This window comes from Eublepharis macularius, chromosome 7 (genome assembly GCF_028583425.1).
Source record: "Eublepharis macularius isolate TG4126 chromosome 7, MPM_Emac_v1.0, whole genome shotgun sequence".
NCBI classification, from domain to species: domain Eukaryota; kingdom Metazoa; phylum Chordata; class Lepidosauria; order Squamata; family Eublepharidae; genus Eublepharis; species Eublepharis macularius.
Window position 1 is genome coordinate 104,884,446 of NC_072796.1, and position 19,980 is coordinate 104,904,425.

The 19,980-nt window shown below is 47.4% G+C and overlaps 1 protein-coding gene across 2 annotated transcripts in view; it reads left to right on the plus strand.

The window, feature by feature from the left end:
• Window positions 1–19,980, plus strand: part of WWP1 (WW domain containing E3 ubiquitin protein ligase 1) — a 90,533-nt gene that overhangs the window by 47,559 nt on the left and 22,994 nt on the right. For both annotated transcript variants that reach the window (XM_054984500.1, XM_054984501.1), the window contains exons 10-16: window positions 127–301; window positions 777–831; window positions 915–999; window positions 1,110–1,238; window positions 3,956–4,028; window positions 4,108–4,179; window positions 7,924–8,012. In XM_054984500.1, the coding sequence (XP_054840475.1) occupies window positions 127–301; window positions 777–831; window positions 915–999; window positions 1,110–1,238; window positions 3,956–4,028; window positions 4,108–4,179; window positions 7,924–8,012 (678 nt within the window). The remainder of the gene's footprint in view (window positions 1–126; window positions 302–776; window positions 832–914; window positions 1,000–1,109; window positions 1,239–3,955; window positions 4,029–4,107; window positions 4,180–7,923; window positions 8,013–19,980) is intronic.

Here is a 19,980-nt window from a genome sequence, read left to right on the forward strand (position 1 = left end):
TTTTGTAGCAAGGACAGACTTGGCAAAATGATATTGGCAAAGGAAATTCCATTGCCTATAGAAATTTATTTTTGTATAATAGCTGGGTAGAAGATAGCTACTAATGTTGGCTTTTTGCTTGGGTAGGTGGGAAAGGAGGGTTGATGATCGTGGAAGAGTTTACTATGTGGACCATAACACACGAACAACAACATGGCAGCGACCAACAATGGAATCAGTCAGGAACTTTGAACAATGGCAGTCTCAGCGCAATCAACTTCAGGGAGCTATGCAACAGTTTAACCAGCGATACCTCTATTCGGTAAATTTACAAAATGAGATATTGATCTTTTTTCTCTCATGGCTTTTTGTTGTATATTAACTAATTATGCAAATTACCAAGACATAGTTATTTTCCTAATATCTGGGCATATTCAGTAACAGGTTCTACTTTATAACATCTGCTCATTTTAATAATGTATTTATCATTTATTTTGTTTGAAATATATATCATACCCTTATCCTCTTTTAGGCACCCCAGTGCCTAAGTAACCACCACCTGCTCCACAAAAAAAGCCATATCAAACCATAAAGATAATTAAAAATTTGCACAAACGATAAAATAGCTAAGCTATATTATAAAAAGGCTTCTTGTATCAGAAGACTAAAGTAGAATAGAACCTATGGATCCAACCTAACTGTAGTAGTGCTTTTTGAAGTTTCCCCATGGCTTGTATATTGACAATAAAACAATTACGTTCTAAAACATGTATTAATTTTTCTTTTTTCTTCATTAGGCCTCAATGTTGAGTGCAGAAAATGATCCTCTTGGTCCTTTACCACCAGGCTGGGGTAAGAAATGTGTTTATTTGAAACGAATTTGTGAATTATTTGTTTTAACTGTTGTTTTACATTGTCTTGTTTCTGTATTTCAGAAAGGAGAGTAGATTCAAATGATAGAGTATATTTTGTGAATCACAACACAAAAACAACACAGTGGGAAGACCCCCGGACACAAGGGTGTGTTGATATATGCCTTTCATTTTTGTGTTTAAATGAAATAAGATTAAAATAGATGAAAAGATTACTAGGATTTTTTTCCAAAAGTGTATCTCACCTTTTTTGTGCAGCTTACAAAATGAGGACCCACTTCCTGAAGGCTGGGAAATTAGATACACCAGAGAAGGTGTTAGATATTTTGTTGATCATAACACGCGGACAACTACCTTCAATGATCCTCGTACTGGTAAATCCACTGTGTAAGTCAAATTTTACTAGGATTCTAAAACATTTCCTATCTTTATTCCTGTTAACCAGGGCTAGCCTCTTTACAGATTTTTTTAAAAACCTCAAAAAGGGGCCATGTATGGCTACAATTTAGGTTTCTTCAAAGAAAGGGAACCCCCAGTTTGGAGAAAAATTGATTTGTAGAAAAAAAATTAATCTGGAGGCAAGTCCCAGATTAAAAGTGATACCTGTGGAATTGCAGACATCACAAAATACTCTGATATTAAAGCTTGTAGGAGAAATCATTCTCAGTTGTGGAAGTAAATGCCATCAGTATGCAGATGACACTCAGCTCTATATCTCGCTATCCAAATCCCCTGGTGATGCTGTAGAGTTACTGATTCGCTGCTTGATAGCTTTTGTCAGTGGCTGAAAGCAAACAAAATGAAATTGAACCCAGACAAGATGGAAGCGATGCTGGTTGGAAAAGCAGACTTCTTGAAGGATGTTGAGCTTCCGACCTTTGAGGGGGTCCAGTTGACTTTGGCTAAAAGCCTAGGGGTTATATTGGATCCAGCACTGCTGCAAGAGAAGCAGCAGCAAAAAATGCCTTCTCCTAACTTAGGCTAGCCTGGAAGATGGCACCCTATTTCTACATAGCTGATCTGGCCTCCTGGATTCATACTACGGTAACATCGAGACTAGACTATGGTGATTCACTTTACATAGCTTTCCCCTCAAAGTCAGCTTGGAGACTCCAGCTGCTGTGAAACACTGCAGCTCTTTTACTTTCAGAAACTAGATTGAGCATGCATATATCTTTCACTCTGCAGTCACTCCATTGGCTTCCCATCAATTACCGGGCTCAATTCAAGGTCGTGACTATTATATTCGAAGCCCTTCATGACCTAGCTCCCTTATATCTGTGCAATCACCTCCCTATGTTTTGCCATGGCAGCTTTGTTTATCTGAACAGGGCCTTCTGCGCATACAACCCTGCAGTTGGGCTAAATAAAAAACTGCCTGTACAAACACTTTCTCTGTGGTAGCCCCCACCTTGTGGAATGGGCTGCCTATGGAGCTCAGGAAAGCTCCCAGTCTCTTGGCTTTCCACAAACTATGCAAAACTGAATAATTCAGGAGGGCTTTCTACTCAGATTATAGAGCTGCCTCATAATAAATAGCTGAAAGAGATACCTTGGAGAGGAACAGGGACTATAGTCTAGGCTATTCAGTACTGTCTGCTGATGTAAATATGCTCCTACTAGATAGTTCGATGTTGCTAAAGATGTCATGTTAATCGCTTATACTTTAATTCAGAAAGGTTTCATCTATGTGTTCAGCTTTATGCTAGTTTACAAATTTGTGGCTACCATATTGTATCTGTTTTCATTGAATGTCCTAACTGTTGATCATACTGCACTTTGCTTTGTGAATGTCCTAGCTATTGATTATAGTGTATTCACTTGCAGTATATAATCTGCCTTGGATCTCAGTGAGAAAGACAGACTATAAATAAACAGCAACAACAATAATAATATTCAGACAGCATTTTGAGTTGTCATAGCAACTGGTTCCTGATGTTGTAATAGGAATCACCATCCCAATCATGAAGTGGTATAAAGGAGACGGAAGCAGATTTGGAGCCAGTGCAGGGTAGGGGGACTGGAGCCAGAAGGAGGGAAAGAAAGCAGAGACTAAAGTGAGAGGGGATCATTGTAGTCTGTGGGGGACAAGAAATTAATTTCCAGCTTTTTTGAGTCCTTGCAGGTCCTGTTCTTGTAGAGTACAAATTCTATGTAGTATATTTTTTGACAGAAAAAAGTAAAGATGCTGTACGGTTGGAATAATGGCTTTATTTTTTTTTTCGTGGATAAAACTGGGTATATGATCTTTTATGTGGTGTCTTATTAATTTCAAGGTTTTTTATTTATTTACATTATTTATAGTCTGCTTTTCTCACTGAGGCTCAAGGAGGATTACAGTGTTAGTACAGTCAGTTTCAAAGCCATCTCAATAAACAGTGTAATTGGGTATATAAATGGAAATTTGCAAAGCTTTAAAACTAACTGGAATCTAATATAGAGTTGAAGAAACGCTAAACAGAGCATAAGTAATTCTAAGACTGATGTATTAAACAACATATAAACTATCCAGGAGGATTATATTTACAGCTACAGACAGTACATAGAAGTAAAGTCTATAGTCCCTTTACTTACGCATCTGTTTGGGACCACCTCCCTACAATACAGCCTTCCTATCTGACTGAAAAGTCCTCTTGAATAATTCAGTTGAGCATCATTTGTGGAAAGCCAGAGGAGTGGTAGCTTTCCTGACCTCTTCTGGTAGCCTGTCCCATAGGGTGGGGGCCACCATAGAAAATGCAAGTGTACAGGCAGCTGTTGATTTTGCCCATGTGCGAGGTGGCACCTGCAGAAGGCCCTGTTCAGATGAGCAAAGCTGCCATGGTAGAACATAGGGAAAGAGGCAGTCCTGTAGATATGCTGGGCCAAGCTCATAAGGAACTTTTGTATGTGATAGCCAATACCTTGATTTGCACTGTTAAAAATATGGTAGGTGGTATTTTAAATCTGATTAAGAACATGAGACTGAAGTATGCAGTGATTCCTGTATTTCTGAAGCTGAATGAGATATTTTAAAGTTTTGGGGTTGTTAGAGTGCCTTTGAAAGTGATATGAAATTTTAATGTATTTTTTTACTTAATGTATTTTGATATTTTGTTTTACAGAAATAAAGGGCCACAAATTGCATACGAACGCAGTTTTAGGTGGAAGCTAGCTCATTTCCGTTACCTGTGTCAGGTATTGTAATTATAATAAATTCTGTCCATTTGAATATATTCTTTGAGTATATATTTGATATTTTTCCGTTTGTTTATAGTCAAATGCTCTGCCAAGCCACGTGAAGATCAATGTATCCAGACAAACGCTGTTTGAAGATTCCTTCCAACAGGTAACAGCGTTTACTGTTTTCAAGAATGGTCACCAAAGTGAAATATTATGCATCTGAATACTTTTAAATAGGGATGTGCTCAAGAAGAAAATGCAGTTGATTCTGTTTGGTAATTCCAAAGTGAAAAAAAATTGGAATTCAGGGAATATCGAATTCATGTTGCAATTCAGTTCAGTAATACAGAGCAAATATGGTAAAATTTGGCCATTGTTTCCTTTGGGAAACTCAGTTTGGAAACTTCTGGTGGCCTGGAATGATGTGTCATTTTTTTGACTAAATTTCACCAAGTTGCAGGGGACCAACTCCTAATGGTCCTCCAGTGACCATTTGGGTGGCATTTTATGGCTCCCCCAAAGAAGATGTCCCCAGCCACCTCTAATCTCCATTGTTCTCTGTGGGGAAAACCTACAACTAGCCTATCTTAAAAACACTTTTTAAAAGTTCACACTTAACAACTCTCTCAGGATACTCAAACAGCACTAGGTTAAGTTAACAAACTGAACCAAGCACCCCAACAAACACATCTCCCAGAAGAACAGCCAACAACAATTGAACACCTGACCAAACCAAACTTCTTTGCCAATAAAAAACAGAACCCAGCAAAAAAACACCAACCAAACTTCTGTAAAGAAAGCCCAACCACAGGGGAAAACAGCCCCACCAGAAGAAACATGAATTTAATAAAATTAACGTGAACTATACAACTCCAAACAAATTATCCACAACAGGAAAAAAACAACTCCCTCCCAGAAGAACAAACAGCAAAATGAACAGTAAATTTAACCAACTTCAAAAGTCAGAAATTAAAGTCCCACCTACACAAAAGCCCAGCGAAAGCCCCCCCTTACCACAGAGCTAAAAAGCAGTTTTTAAAACGCAAAATTAAAAACGCTTTTACCTTCCCCCCCCCCATCCCTATCCCATACACCAGGACATTCCCCTCCCCCCAAAGAGAGAAAAAGCCCAATGAGTCTACAACACTCAAACCAGGCAGCAGCTGGGAATCCATCCACTCACTGGGCAGCAGGATCCATTCACAGTCCAAAGCAGGCCAGGAAGCCAATAGCCAACAGCAGGAAGCAGTGAGTGTCTCTCAGTTTCCAGGCCAGAGCGAAATGGAGGCTGACTGAGGCAAGCCTCTTAATTTCACAGAATCACAGAGTTTGAAGGGGCCATACAGACCTTCTAGTCCAACTCCCTGCCCAATGCAGGATGAGTCGAAAGCATCCCTGACAAATACTCATCCAGCCTCTTCTTGAAAACTACCAGTGAAGGGGAGCTCACCACCTCCCTAGGCAGCTGATTCCACCTTTGAACTACTCTGACCTTGAAAAAGTTCTTCCTAATATCCAGCCGGTACCTTTGTGCATGTAATTTAAGCCCATTGTTTTGGGTCCTACTCTCTGCTGCCAACTGGAACAGCTCCCTGCCCTCCTTCAAATGACAGCCTTTCAAATATTTAAAGAGAGCAATCATGTCCCCCCTCAATCTCCTCTTCTCCAAACTAAACATTCCCAAGGCCCTCAGCCTTTCCTCGTAGGGCTGTCTCCAGCCCCCTGATCATTCTCATCGCTCTCTTCTGCACCCTCTCAATTTTGTCCACATCCTTTTTGAAGTGAGGCCTCCAGAACTGCACATAGTACTCTAGGTGTGGCCTGACCAAGGCAGTATAGAGAGGGACTATGACCTCCTGCGATTTCCATGCAATGGCCTTTTTGATACAACCCAAGACTGATTTTGCCTTTTTTGCCATATTTAGTTTACAGTCCACTCTTACCCCAAGATCTCTTTTGGATACACTACTACCCAGAAGTGAATCCCCCATCCAGTATTTGTGCTTCACATTTTTGTGGCCCAGATGTAATACTGTGCACTTACCTATGTTGAATTGCATCCTGTTCACAACTGCCCACTTCTCCAGAGTATTCAGGTCTTGTTGAATTTGAACTCTATCTTCTTGGATGTTTGCCACTCCTCTCAATTTAGTATCATCAGCAAATTTAATGAGTAGCCCATTTACTCCTTCATCCAGACCATTGATAAAAATATTGAAAAGTACTGGGCCCAAAACCAAGCCCTGTGGCACTCCACTGGACACCTCCCTCCACTCTGATGAAACGCCATTGACCACCACTCTTTGGGTGCAGTCCTCTAACCAGTTCCCTATATACTGAACTGTCCTATAGTCCAGTCTGCTTCTTGCATCAGTTTAAAAAAGGCACTCTCCTTCTTGAGAATCATGTTGGCCAGAGAAGGAGAACTGCTATAAGGACTGGCCATTTTAAACCCCCCTCCCTTCCCCCTTCTGCCTCTGACTCACTCCACCCCTTCTCTCCCCTTTCATCTGGTAAAAAAACCCTGAGAAGCGGTGTTTATTTGCTGTTCCTTAGCAAAGGAACAAGGAAAAGCGCTGCTCCACTTCCCGAATTTTGCCAAAATAAAATTCAGTAATTTTTACTGAATAACAAACCCGAATTGTGCATCCCTAGTTTTAAAGCTTACATGGTTATGTAAAAGTTGCTACCTGTTTCTGAAGTGATGCTTCAGTAAAACTGTTTGGAATTTTTTAACTTCTGATACTGTATTAGCTAGAATTCAATGTAAAAGATCTTTATTTACTACATTTCACAGTCAGATTGGACTGTACTTTTTACACAGTTTCTCCATGGAGACTTGCAGCCATACTGTAGCTTCCTGACAGATTGAATAATGTGGTGCCCATATCATTTTGGCTGCCCAAAATAGGAAGGGGAGCAGAAGCTCCTCTTCCTCCTGCGCCATGGTCCAAGTCAGAATTGGGCCTGCCCGTGCTTTTTACCCTCGAGTTGCTACTGGGACCTGCAGGAGCAGTATAAATGCCAGTTCCCCATTGTGGACTCATGTAAAAAGTAATGTCTAGTTTGGCCCTTAGTCTATAGTGTGTAAAATTATTCTCAGATGGAAGGTAGAGCCTATTTTATGAAACAGTTTATGTAAAAAAAAGAAAAGGTGCCTCCCCATTTTACATCTTTTAAGGGCACACAAATAGAGGTGAAAGTGGTTTTCTCATTGTGTGAGAGTAGGAGAAGAGGAATGTATTTGCACATTTTTGAGACATGCAGGTGATGCTGTGTGCCTCTACACACAGTTACAAAAGTGGCTTCTTTCACCCTGCACAGGAGGAGGGGGGCACAGAAAACCTCCTTGTTGCTTTTATCTTGTTGCATACAATAAAACAATATTTATCTCAGAGTGTCCTGGAGATCTGGGACTATTTATTCCCTCCTTGGTAGGTTCTGTATTGTTTTGGTTGTCCTTGGTGACAGTGTTGCGTAGCCAGGTATGATCAACTTTTTAACATAGTGATGGCATTTCACTCGTTACATCCATAATTGATTGGAACCACATGTTGAGAGAAAAGACAGTGGCACTAGAGAAGGAACAAAGTGACTGACAAGAGCCATGTAAAATGGTTTTGGGGTATGCAAGGTGTGTACTTGTGTGTGTGTGTGTGTGTGTGTGTGTGTGTGTGTGTGAGTGAGTGAGTGAGTGAGTGAGTGAGTGAGTGAGTGAGTGAGTGAGTGAGTGAGTGAGTGAGTGAGTGAGTGAGAAGTCGCCTCTTTTACCCTAGGATTTTGTTTGTTTGTGAAAATTCAGCACAGCTGTATGTAAAATAAACAAAGGTGTTTTAAAATTGAACAATTTGTTACCTATTTATCCTCTATTCAGCATCACTTTCTGTTTTATGTTCAACTTTATATACAGATCATGGCCTTAAAACCCTATGACTTAAGGAGACGACTGTATGTGATATTCAGAGGAGAAGAAGGATTGGATTATGGTGGTTTAGCCAGGTAAAATCCTCATTTAAAACTGAAAAAGTTGCAGGAAACATATCTTGCGAATATACTGCTATATATGAAGAGTGTGTGATCAGGGGACATATGTTAGCATGGCTCACTTACTAGTTCATGCCCAAATTCACACAAGGATACAGAAAAAAGAACGTGGTCCCAGGTCCTGGGAACATTTCTAAGTCAGGGAGAAAGGGACAGGCAGGAGGCATCCTGGAGTCAATCTCAGTTATGTAAACTGAGAGAATGTTGAAGCAGGAGATTCCACTTGTCTAAATGAGTTCATTGTGGTCTGAGAAACTCTTACTGGATGTGTCATTTTTTTTATTAGGGTTGAATTCTATGGTGACCAGATGCTTTGTATTGAACGTACTTTCTGAAACCCCATGATTAATGATCTGAAGGCTATATACTGCTGGGCTTTGGTTACCCTCTCGAGCTGTTAATCTCATTGTGGTTGCTGAGTATAAGAGTGAAGTGGAAGGAGGAAATCTGACAAACTTGTATGCAAGAAAAGAGAAAAAAAACGGATATTGGGTCAAAAGGCTATAAAATGGAAGAGGTACAGGCAGCGACCCCTCAAGTAGTAATTAGTGATAGTGTGTTCTTCTTAGTTTTGTTAAGCTATTTTTGTTATGTGTATTTGGTGAGAAGTATGTGTTCATCTTCGTTCTTCTGTGCCTCCACACATGGCTGGCCTGCGCCTGCGCAGTCCCATGTGTGTCAGCACAGAAGAACTCGATGAACATAAGTTACAGGTATGTTAACCCTGTTTATTTATTTATTTATTTATTTTATTTATTTATTTATTCAATTTATATACCGCCCATCCCAGGGGCTCTGGGCGGTGAACAGTTAAAATTGATAAAAACAAAAACTAAAATCAATATACAAATAATAAAACAAATTAACAAGGTGCAGTGGTGGGGAGAACCTTCCCCACCCCAAAGGTGGGAGGCCGACATGGCCCGCCCCCTTCAATCACCAAACGCCTGGCGGAACAGCTCTGTCTTACAGGCCCGGCGGAACGATAATATGTCCCGCTGGGCCCGGGTTTCCATTGACAGAGCGTTCCACCAGGCTGGGGCCAGGACTGAAAAAGCCCTGGCCCTGGTTGAAGCAAGGCGGGCTTCCTTAGGGCCGGGGACCACAAGTAAATATTTATTCGCTGATCGGAGCGATCTCCGGGGAACGTACAGGGAGAGGCGGTCCCGAAGATATGCCGGTCCCAACCCACTCAGGGCTTTAAAGGTAAGAACCAACACTTTGAACCTGATTCGGAATTCAACTGGAAGCCAGTGCAGCTGGCGCAGGACAGGTGTGATGTGTGACTGGTAAGGTATACCAGTCAGGACCCGTGCCGCCGCATTCTGGACCAGTTGTAGTTTCCGGATCAGGCCCAGGGGTAGCCCAGCGTAGAGTGAGTTACAGTAATCTAGCCTGGAGGTGACCGTTGCATGGATCACTGTAGCCAGGTCCTGGGGCGTCAGGTAGGGGGCAAGTTGCCTGATCTGACGAAGATGGAAAAATGCAGACTTGGCAACCGCCGTGACCTGGGCCTCCATCGATAGGGAGGCATCCAGGAACACACCCAGACTCTTTACCACTGGCAAAGTTGCCAGTGGTGTCCCATCCAGGGCAGGGAGCTGGATCCCAACATCTGGCAGCCCCCGTCCCAGCTGCAGGACCTCCGTCTTCACTGGGTTCAATTTCAGCCTGCTCTGTTTCAACCATGCCGTCACAGCCTCCAAAGCTCTGGCCAGATTGTCTGGGGCCGTGTCTGGCCGGCCGTCCATCAACAGAAAAAGTTGGGTGTCATCCGCGTATTGATGACAACCCAGCCCAAACCTCCGCACCAACTGGGCGAGGGGGCGCATATAGATGTTAAATAACATTGGGGAGAGTATCGCCCCTTGGGGAACCCCGCACACCAAAGGGTGACGGGCCGATAGATCTCCCCCGAGCGCCACCCTCTGTCCCCGACCCTGGAGAAAGGAGACCAGCCACTGTAAGACTGTCCCCCTAATCCCCACGTCGGCAAGGCGGCTGGCCAACAAATCATAGTCAACCGTGTCAAACGCTGCTGTGAGATCAAGTAACACAAGCAGCGCTGACCCGCCTCGATCCAGATGCCTGCGAAGGTCGTCTGTGAGGGCAACCAAGGCTGTCTCCGTCCCATGGCCAGGACGGAAGCCAGACTGGAATGGGTCCAGGACTAGAGCATCATTCAGGAATTCCTGCAGTTGTACCGCCACCGCCCGCTCAATCACCTTGCCCAGGAACGGGAGGTTCGACACTGGGCGGTAACTGGACGGGTCGGTGGGGTCCAAAGATGGTTTTTTCAGGAGGGGCCGCACTACCGCCTCCTTTAACACTCCTGGAAAAACCCCAGAGCTCAGGGAGATGTTAACAATGGCCTCCAGATGGTCCCGTAGCCCCTCCGAGCTGGCCTTCACCAGCCAGGATGGGCAGGGGTCCAGAGGACAGGTGGTTGGCCTCATCCCCTGCAGGATCCTGTCAACATCGTCCTGAGAGAGCAGGCTGAAATGGTCTAATATGGACCCAGAAGACGGCCAAGGGGTCTCCAGTTCCCTTACTGTATCAACAGTGGGTGGCAGGCCACGGCGAAGGGACAAGATTTTACCCGCAAAATAGCTCGCAAAAGCCTCGCAGCCGATAGTCGAATTAAGAATTTGGTGGTCTCCCTGAGAGAGGGAGACCAAGGACCGAACTGTTCGAAACAATTGAGCTGGGCGTGAGCTAGCAGACGCAATGGAAGTAGCAAAGAAATCCCTCTTTGCTGCTTTCACTGCCACCTCATAGGCTTTCATAAACGTCCTATAAGATGTTCTTGCCTCTTCGTCGCGCCCCCGCCTCCACACTCGCTCTAGTCGTCTCAGAGACCGCTTCATCTGGCGAAGCTCCTCGGTAAACCAAGGAGCTACCCGTTTGCGGGCTCGGAGAGGACGGCAGGGGGCAATAGCGTCGATGGCTTCGGAAAGACGGCCATGCCAATCATCCACCAGCTCATCTAACGTACTGCCGGGGGGCATCGGATCCCGCAGAGCCGCCTGGAAACCAATTGGATCCATAAGCCTCCGCGGGCGAGCGTAAATCCGCTCACCGCCCACCCGGGAAAGGAGCGGCATGCTCAGACGAGCCTTCAGAACAAAGTGATCTGACCATGGCACTGCATCATAGGCATCCAGGACCACCATCATCCCTGCCCCAAAAATCAAATCCAGCGTGTGACCTGCTTGATGCGTGGGAGCCGAAACAAACTGGGAGAGTCCTAGGGCCGCCATGGAGGACACCAGGTCAATGGCCTGCATGGAGGCATCGTCGTCAGCATGGACGTTGAAATCCCCGAGAACCAAAAGTTTCGGGAATTCCAAGGCCCAGCTGGCCACCGCCTCCAAGAGACCAGACAGGGAAGATGCAGGTGCAGTAGGCGGTCGGTACACCACGCATATTGCCAACCTCTCCTCGGCGTCCAACACTAGGCCCACACAATCAATGCCAGTAATTTTTGGGGTGGGGAGTGGTCTGAAGGAGAAAGACTCCCGAATGAGCAAAGCCACGCCTCCCCCCCGACCACTTGTCCGAGACTGGTGGAGGACCGTATAACCTGGGGGGGCTAGTTCTTTCAAAGCGACCGTCTCGCCCTCCCTCACCCATGTCTCGGTCACGCAAGCCAGGTCCACATTCAATGCTGCAAGATAATCTTGCAGCGTTTTGGTCTTATTATTTATGGACCTGGCATTGCACAGCGCCAGTGTCGGAGAGTGGTTTAATATCCTAGCCCCACAACAGGTATATCTTGGGATGGGACGCAGATTGGAAGGGCACCGAGCCCTACCATGTCTCAATGCCCTTCCCTTCCATAATCTGCTCCCACCACCATACCTCCCGCGTCCCCGGATCACTGGGATCCCCGACCCCAAGCCGGCCTCCTCACCAATGAACATAGTGCTAACCCACCACCCTCACAAAATCAACAGCCCACCAACTATCACAGACTAAGCTATCAAACATACACAAAACCCCAATACCCTACCAAATTAACAACATAGACTACAGTAACTAACACACATAGTATAAAAACAATAAACAGTAACAAGGCGAGCAGTCCCCTAGCAGCAGTCTTATAGGCTGGAGCAACAAGGGGCGGGGCCGGGCAGATGGAAAGCCCAGCCCTTGATGGAAGCAGCTCCCTTGGCAGCAGCGGCAGCAGCAGCAGTGCAGGCTACAACAACCTTTGTAGGCTGGAGCAACAAGGGGCGGGGCCAGGCAGATGGAAAGCCCAGCCCTTGATGGAAGCAGCTCCCTTGGCAGCAGCGGCAGCAGCAGCAGTGCAGGCTACAACAACCTTTGTAGGCTGGAGCAACAAGGGGCGGGGCCAGGCAGATGGAAAGCCCAGCCCTTGATGGAAGCAGCTCCCTTGGCAGCGGCAGCAGCAGCAGCAGTGCAGGCTACAACAACCTTTGTAGGCTGGAGCAACAAGGGGCGGGGCCAGGCAGATGGAAAGCCCAGCCCTTGATGGAAGCAGCTCCCTTGGCAGCAGCAGCAGCAGCAGCAGTGCAGGCTACAACAACCTTTGTAGGCTGGAGCAACAAGGGGCGGGGCCGGGCAGATGGAAAGCCCAGCCCTTGATGGAAGCAGCTCCCTTGGCAGCAGCAGCAGCAGTGCAGGCTACAACAACCTTTGTAGGCTGGAGCAACAAGGGGCGGGGCCGGGCAGATGGAAAGCCCAGCCCTTGATGGAAGCAGCTCCCTTGGCAGCAGCAGCAGCAGCAGTGCAGGCTACAACAACCTTTGTAGGCTGGAGCAACAAGGGGCGGGGCCAGGCAGATGGAAAGCCCAGCCCTTGATGGAAGCAGCTCCCTTGGCAGCAATGGCAGCAGCAGCAACAGTGCAGGCTACAACAACCTTTGTAGGCTGGAGCAACAAGGGGCGGGGCCAGGCAGATGGAAAGCCCAGCCCTTGATGGAAGCAGCTCCCTTGGCAGCAGTGGCGGCAGCAGCAGTGCAGGCTACAACAACCTTTGTAGGCTGGAGCAACAAGGGGCGGGGCCAGGCAGATGGAAAGCCCAGCCCTTGATGGAAGCAGCTCCCTTGGCAGCAGCAGCAGCAGCAGCAGTGCAGGCTACAACAACCTTTGTAGGCTGGAGCAACAAGGGGCGGGGCCGGGCAGATGGAAAGCCCAGCCCTTGATGGAAGCAGCTCCCTTGGCAGCAGCAGCAGCAGCAGTGCAGGCTACAACAACCTTTGTAGGCTGGAGCAACAAGGGGCGGGGCCAGGCAGATGGAAAGCCCAGCCCTTGATGGAAGCAGCTCCCTTGGCAGCAGCAGCAGCAGCAGTGCAGGCTACAACAACCTTTGTAGGCTGGAGCAACAAGGGGCGGGGCCGGGCAGATGGAAAGCCCAGCCCTTGATGGAAGCAGCTCCCTTGGCAGCAGCAGCAGCAGCAGCAGCAGTGCAGGCTACAACAACCTTTGTAGGCTGGAGCAACAAGGGGCGGGGCCAGGCAGATGGAAAGCCCAGCCCTTGATGGAAGCAGCTCCCTTGGCAGCAGCGGCAGCAGCAGGAGTGCAGGCTACAACAACCTTTGTAGGCTGGAGCAACAAGGGGCGGGGCCGGGCAGATGGAAAGCCCAGCCCTTGATGGAAGCAGCTCCCTTGGCAGCAGCGGCAGCGGCAGTTTTCATCTTCGTTCTTCTGTGCCTCCACACATGGGACTGCGCAGGCGCAGGCCAGCCGCTGGAAGATTCTTTATCGCTTTTTTGAGCTCCGAAGGGGCTGTTGGTCGTGCGCCTAAGCGACTGTTTCCCGCCCAAACAGTCACATGCCCTAACAGCGACCAACGGCCCCCTTCCCTCAGTTCTCTTCTTGCCGCTGCTTGAAGTGAACGTCCGCTTCGCAGCTCCGTGCTTGTTAGTGTATGTTGGGTTATTTCAGTATTGAATCAGGCTTCGGATTTGACTTACTCTTCTTCTGACTGATTTGGACTGATTCTGGACTCGGTGTGTATTGACTTGGACTGTTTCGACGACGCGTATTGCCTGAACCCCTTGATGGCCTCTAAGGCCTTATTCAAGCACTGTGCTCAGTGCCAAATGAAGATGGCCCAGACCGATGGGCATGATCTGTGCCTGTTTTGCCTTGGGGAGGGTCATAATGTCCCAGCTTGTAAAATCTGCCAGAAGTTTACCCATAAGGCCAGACAAGAGAGTTCTGCACGCTTGAAGGCGTCGTTGTGGCAGAAAGTGCTGGATGGGGAAGAAGCTCCCAGACCCCCCTCGGTGGTGGAAAAAACTCCATTATCCTCTCCAAAGGCTAGCCACAGCTCTACTCCTGCCGGAAGGCAATCTAGAGCAGGTTTGGTGGCATCTGCTAAGTCAGTGTCGGCATCTCGGCCGATGAGTAAAGCAGCCTCAAAAGCGGGGTTGCAGGTGGCGATGTCTCCGAACTCGCCCAGACAGAAGGCGTCGTCACATTCGGATCTGAAGAAGTCAGCGTCGAGATCGGAGCCGAAGGGGTCGGTTCCTACAGCGTCGGCTCTGATGTCGGATCCGAAAGGTACCGTGACTCTGAGACCGGAGGCTGCGGGTAAGAAGTCATCCACCAAAAAGGCTTCGGATCCGAGGGCCAGCTCGGAACCTCCGTCAAAGAAGCCGAAGAAGTCCAAGCATCGGCATTCTCGGTCCCCACAGCGCCAATCGGCTGATGATGTAATGCTGGTGTCTCCACGTACGCCTTCGCCTCATCTGAATTCTCCGGTCCGTTCTGCTCCTGAGGAGGTGGTACTGGATCCGGGTGCATTCGTCGTGATCTTGAGTGGACATCGTTCCCCTTCACCGGAACCGAGCCCGACTACCCACAGTCGGACCCGACATGCAGCCAGAGAGCCATCTCCCGCGTCTCCGGCTTCCTCCACTCGGAATCGACGCTGTTTTTCCGATGTGGAGAGCGCAGGTTCAGAGCATTCCCTAGCATCACAACACCGATAGGCCTCCTAACTTCCGGCTGCATACCGTTGCCAGTGGAAGGGGGCCCCGGCAGGGTATGACTCATCGGATCCGAGAACATCAACATCAGGGCAGTGTGGATGGCTACCTCCGCCGTTTCCAGCAGACAATGTGTCGGCCCCTGCTTCCGAGGAGAAAGAAGCTGATGTCGACTTCGAGTATCGATCTGAATCGTTGTCGGAACCGTCTCCAGATGACAATGTGGGCCCGAGTACGAGTTCCCCCTTTGAGAACCTCCGTATCTACGCTGACCAGATGGCCCGTATGGCAAAGGCATTGGAGATTGATGTATCGTCAGCGGTGCCTAAGACGAAGGACAAGCTCCTGTGTCACATTTACGGTGACAACCCAGCTACGGTGGGTTTCCCCATGTTGGAAGGCTTGGAGGAGATAGTGGAAAAGGTGTGGAAGGTACCTTCGGATCTGCCAGCTACATCAAAACGCATTGAGCAGATGTACAAGATCAAGCAAGGCACATGGCAATCCCTTATCAAACATCCTCCTCCATCATCCCTGATAGCTGAGGAAATCCAGCACCGACGGTCTGGCTCCTCTTCCGCCCCGCCAGATAAAGAGGGAAGGAAGCTTGATGCCATGGGTAGACGCCAATACTCCACCTCGGCACTGGCCCTCTGGATAGCCAACTACCAAACCATCATGGCTGGCTATCAGTTGTACCTGTGGGAGAAGCTGGCGCCATATGTCGCTGACTTACCTGCGGATAAGAAGGCAGTGGTGTCCCTGCTGCAGAATGAAGCCATTCGCCTTTCAAAGCAGCAGATGAATGCGGGGAGTCATGCAGCTGATACTGCCGCCCGTGGTATGTCAGCAGTGGTGATGCTGAGAAGGCACTCTTGGCTGCGGTCAACGGCTCTCCCACAAGAGGTGAAAACGAAGATTGAGAATCTGCCATTTGAGGGAGATTCCCTGTTTTCCAGCACCACGGATGAGGCGCTGAAGAAGAAGAAGGAGGATAGGCAGACGGCTCGGTCGTTGGGAGTGACCTCGGCAGACAGGTCTGCATTTAAGCCATGGTACTCTACAAGATACAACCCGTATCAGTACCATGGAAGATACCAGCAACGTCCTTACTTCCAGCAATTCCCTGCTTCTCAACGCCATTTCACTCCTGCGCAGCAACCCAAGAGGCGTAGGCCTTTCAAGCCCCGTCCATCTCAACCTCCTGCTCAGCAAAAAGATCAGCAAGGAGCAGGGAGGCAATTCTGACAGAATGAACCAACCACAGCCCTGAATTTCTCGGACAGGCTGAAGCCTTTCCTGTTTGAATGGGAGTCAATAACATCTGACTCATGGGTCTTAACAATTGTGAATAAAAGGTATGGGCTGGAATTCACTGAACTGCCTGTGTGTATTCCACCATCAAGGGCTGTGAATAATACCTTGGTGGAACTAGAGGATGAGATCATGTCTCTGTTGGCCAAGGGTGCTGTGGAGGAAATGGCATATGAGGAGTCTGAGAAAGGCTTCTTTTCTCGCTTCTTCCTGGTTCCCAAAAAAGATGGGGGTTTACGTCCCATTCTAGATTTAAGGGGACTTAATGCCTTTCTTAAAGTTACAAAGTTTAAGATGGTCATATTGTCTGCAGTAATTTCCTTGTTAAAGAAAGGGACTTGGTTTGCTGTCCTTGACCCGAAGGACGCCTATTTCCATGTTGGAATACTAGAGGAACACAGAAGATTTCTGGGGTTCGTTTACAAGCGAAGGGTGTTCCGTTACAGGGTGCTTCCCTTTGGCCTATCTACGGCACCACGAGTATTTACTAAGTGTGTGGCGCCTGTGGTGTCTTTCCTTTGGGAGAATGGCTGTACCATCTTTCCATATCTTGATGATTGGCTTATCGTGGCAGACTCAGAGACTAAGCTGTCGCAAGATGTGGACTTAGTAGTCAGGACTTGCAAACATTTAGGTCTGCTTGTAAATTTTGAAAAATCAAAACTGGTACCAAGCCGTAAAGTGCCGTATAGGACTCAGTGAAGGGTAAAGCACTACTACCTCAAGACAGAGTTAAGTCTCTGAGGGGATTAATTTCCATGTTTAAAAGAAATCGTTTCCAATCTGTGCGCAAGATACAATGCTTACTGGGTCATATGGCAGCTGCTACCTCAGTGGTACCCTTTGCGAGACTGCATATGCATCCGCTTCCAAATTGGTTTGTGCGGAAGTACAATGCTCTGCAGCACCCTCCATCTCTCAAATTCTCCATACCTAGGGTCATATTATCCTCGTTTGATTGGTGGCTGTTGGATGAAAACTTGTTTAAGGGAACCCTGTTTGGCTATCTGCATCCGGAAGTTGCAGTGACCACAGATGCATCCTTGCAAGGATGGGGGGCCTATTGTGGTGCTGCATGTGTGCAAGATGTATGGTCGGAGAGGGAAAGGAACCTGCATATTTATGTTCTTGAATAAAGAGCTATTTGTTTTGCACTTGTGTCCCTTGCAGCGCTTCTGCAGAACCGTCAAGTGTTGGTGCAGACGGACAACACGACTGCCATGTATTACCTAAACCAGCAAGGGGGCACAGCATCTATGATTCTCTGCAGGGAGGCCATGCTCATTTGGCAATGGGTGATCCAGAATGGTGTGATGCTTCGGGCTATACATGTAGCGGGAACAGACAATGCTCAGGCAGATGCCCTTCGCAGAGTACACATGTTGGACCACGAGTGGGAACTAAACGTAAAGTACATTGGGCCGATCTTCCAGATGTGGGGCCAACCGAACATAGATGTGTTTGCAACGTCAGCAAACACCAAAGCCCAGATATTTTGTTCAAGGGCAGGGAGCGACCCCCTCTCTATTGGGGATGCCTTCCAATTTACGTGGACCCACAGGTTGCACTATATGTTTCCACCATTCCCGCTAATACCAAGAGTGTTATGCAAAATAGAGAACGACAATGCAGATTGCATTCTGGTAGCACCCTTCTGGCCAAGACAGGTGTGGTTCCCCAAACTGTTGCAGATGTCCAATCGGACGTATGTGAGTCTATCTCCCCGGCAGGATCTCCTGCTGAACGGGAGCTTGTTCCACCACGAGCCCAAGAAGTTGCACCTGTCTGCTTGGCGGATTCTACCCCACCTGTGACTTATTTTGAGTAAGTGGAGAAAGTCTTGCTAAATGCAAGGAAACTTCCCACTAGACGGTCTTACAAAGCTAAGTGGCTTAGATTTGAAGCTTGGGCAGTTTCAAAAGATGTAGTGTCTAATAGTAGCCCCTTAGGGTTAATCTTTGACTACCTATGTCATTTGAAGGACCAGGGGCTTGGGGTTACCTCCCTAAAAGTACATCTTGCGGCAATCTCCGCATTTCACCATCAGGTTGACGGTTGTACGGTATTTTCACACTACAGGTCTCGCCAGTTTTTGAAGGGGATGTTTAATCTCTACCCACCGGTAACACCACCGGTGCCTCAATGGTCTCTCTCCCTAGTGCTATCTAGGTTGATGCCACCTCCCTTCGAACCGTTGGCTACATGCCCTTTAGACTTATTGTCCTACAAGGTATCGTTTCTGGTGGCTGTAACGTCTGCCAGAAGGGTTAGCGAGTTAGCAGCATTTAGGGCTGACCCTCCATTTCTTCGTTTCCATACAAATAGGGTGGTTCTGCGACCATGCCTTAAGTTTCTACCTAAGGTGGTGTCTGCCTTCCACCTGTCGCAAGAGATCACTTTGCCTGTGTTCTTTCCGAATGCATCTACTAAAGGGGAAAAGGCCCTTCACAATTTAGATTTGAGGAGGGCTTTAGCCTTTTATTTAGACAGGACTAAGGAGTTCCGTAACAGTCCCCATCTCTTTGTCTGATTTGGGATCAAGGACAAGGGTCACAAGGCATCGTCACAGACGGTATCCTGATGGATAGTGTCGGCTATTACTAAGGCCTATGCTTTGGCCAGGGTAGATTGTCCATTGGGATCAATGCCCATTCCACACAGTCTCAGGCAGCGTCATCAGCACTTATCAGGGGTGTGCCGCTGGTTAGCATTTGTAAAGCGGCTACGTGGTCATCTGCTGACACGTTTGTAAAGCATTATGCTATGGATGCCAATGTACAACAAGATGTTGCTGTGGCCAAGGCTGTCCTACACTCCTTGTTCTCATAAGGGTACACTGGAATGCCTTACTCCAATGATGAGAATGAAACTTTGTGTGTGTGTGTGTGTGTGTGTGTATATATTATTGACCAACTGTAATAGTTTTGAACAAGTATTTTTTTTGTACTACTGCTTGTGGTATATAATAAAATAGAGTTGGATTTCACCCCGCCTTCCTTATTGTGTGAAGCTTGGTACTCTCCCATGTGTGGAGGCACAGAAGAACGAAGATGAAAACAAGGTTAACATACCTGTAACTTACGTTCATCGAGTTCTTCTGTGCTGACACACATCCCTCCCTCCTGCCCCGCTGTGAATTCCACAAAAAAAAATTAAAATTCTATGTATATATTTCAAAGAGGCAGAAAAGAAGAACTGAGGGAAGGGGGCCGTTGGTCGCTGTTAGGGCATGTGACCGTTTGGGCGGGAAATGGTCGCTTAGGCTCACAACCAATGGCCCCTTCGGAGCTCAAAAAAAGCGGTAAAGAACCTTCCGGGGGCTGGCCTGTGCCTGCGCAGTCCCATGTGTATAGGCACAGAAGAACGAAGATGAAAACAGGGTTAACATACCTGTCACTTATGTTCATCGAGTTCTTCTGTGCTGACACACATGGGACTGTGCAGGCGCAGGCCAGCCATGTGTGTCAGCACAGAAGAACTCAATGAACATAAGTTACAGGTATGTTAACCCTGTTTTATGTGCCATCAAGTTGCCTCCGACCTATGAAAAAAAGACCTCCAAAACGTCCTATCATTAACAGACTTGCTCAGATCCTGCAAACAGGAGGATGGGGTTTCTTTTATTGAGTCAAGCCATCTCCTTTTAGGTCT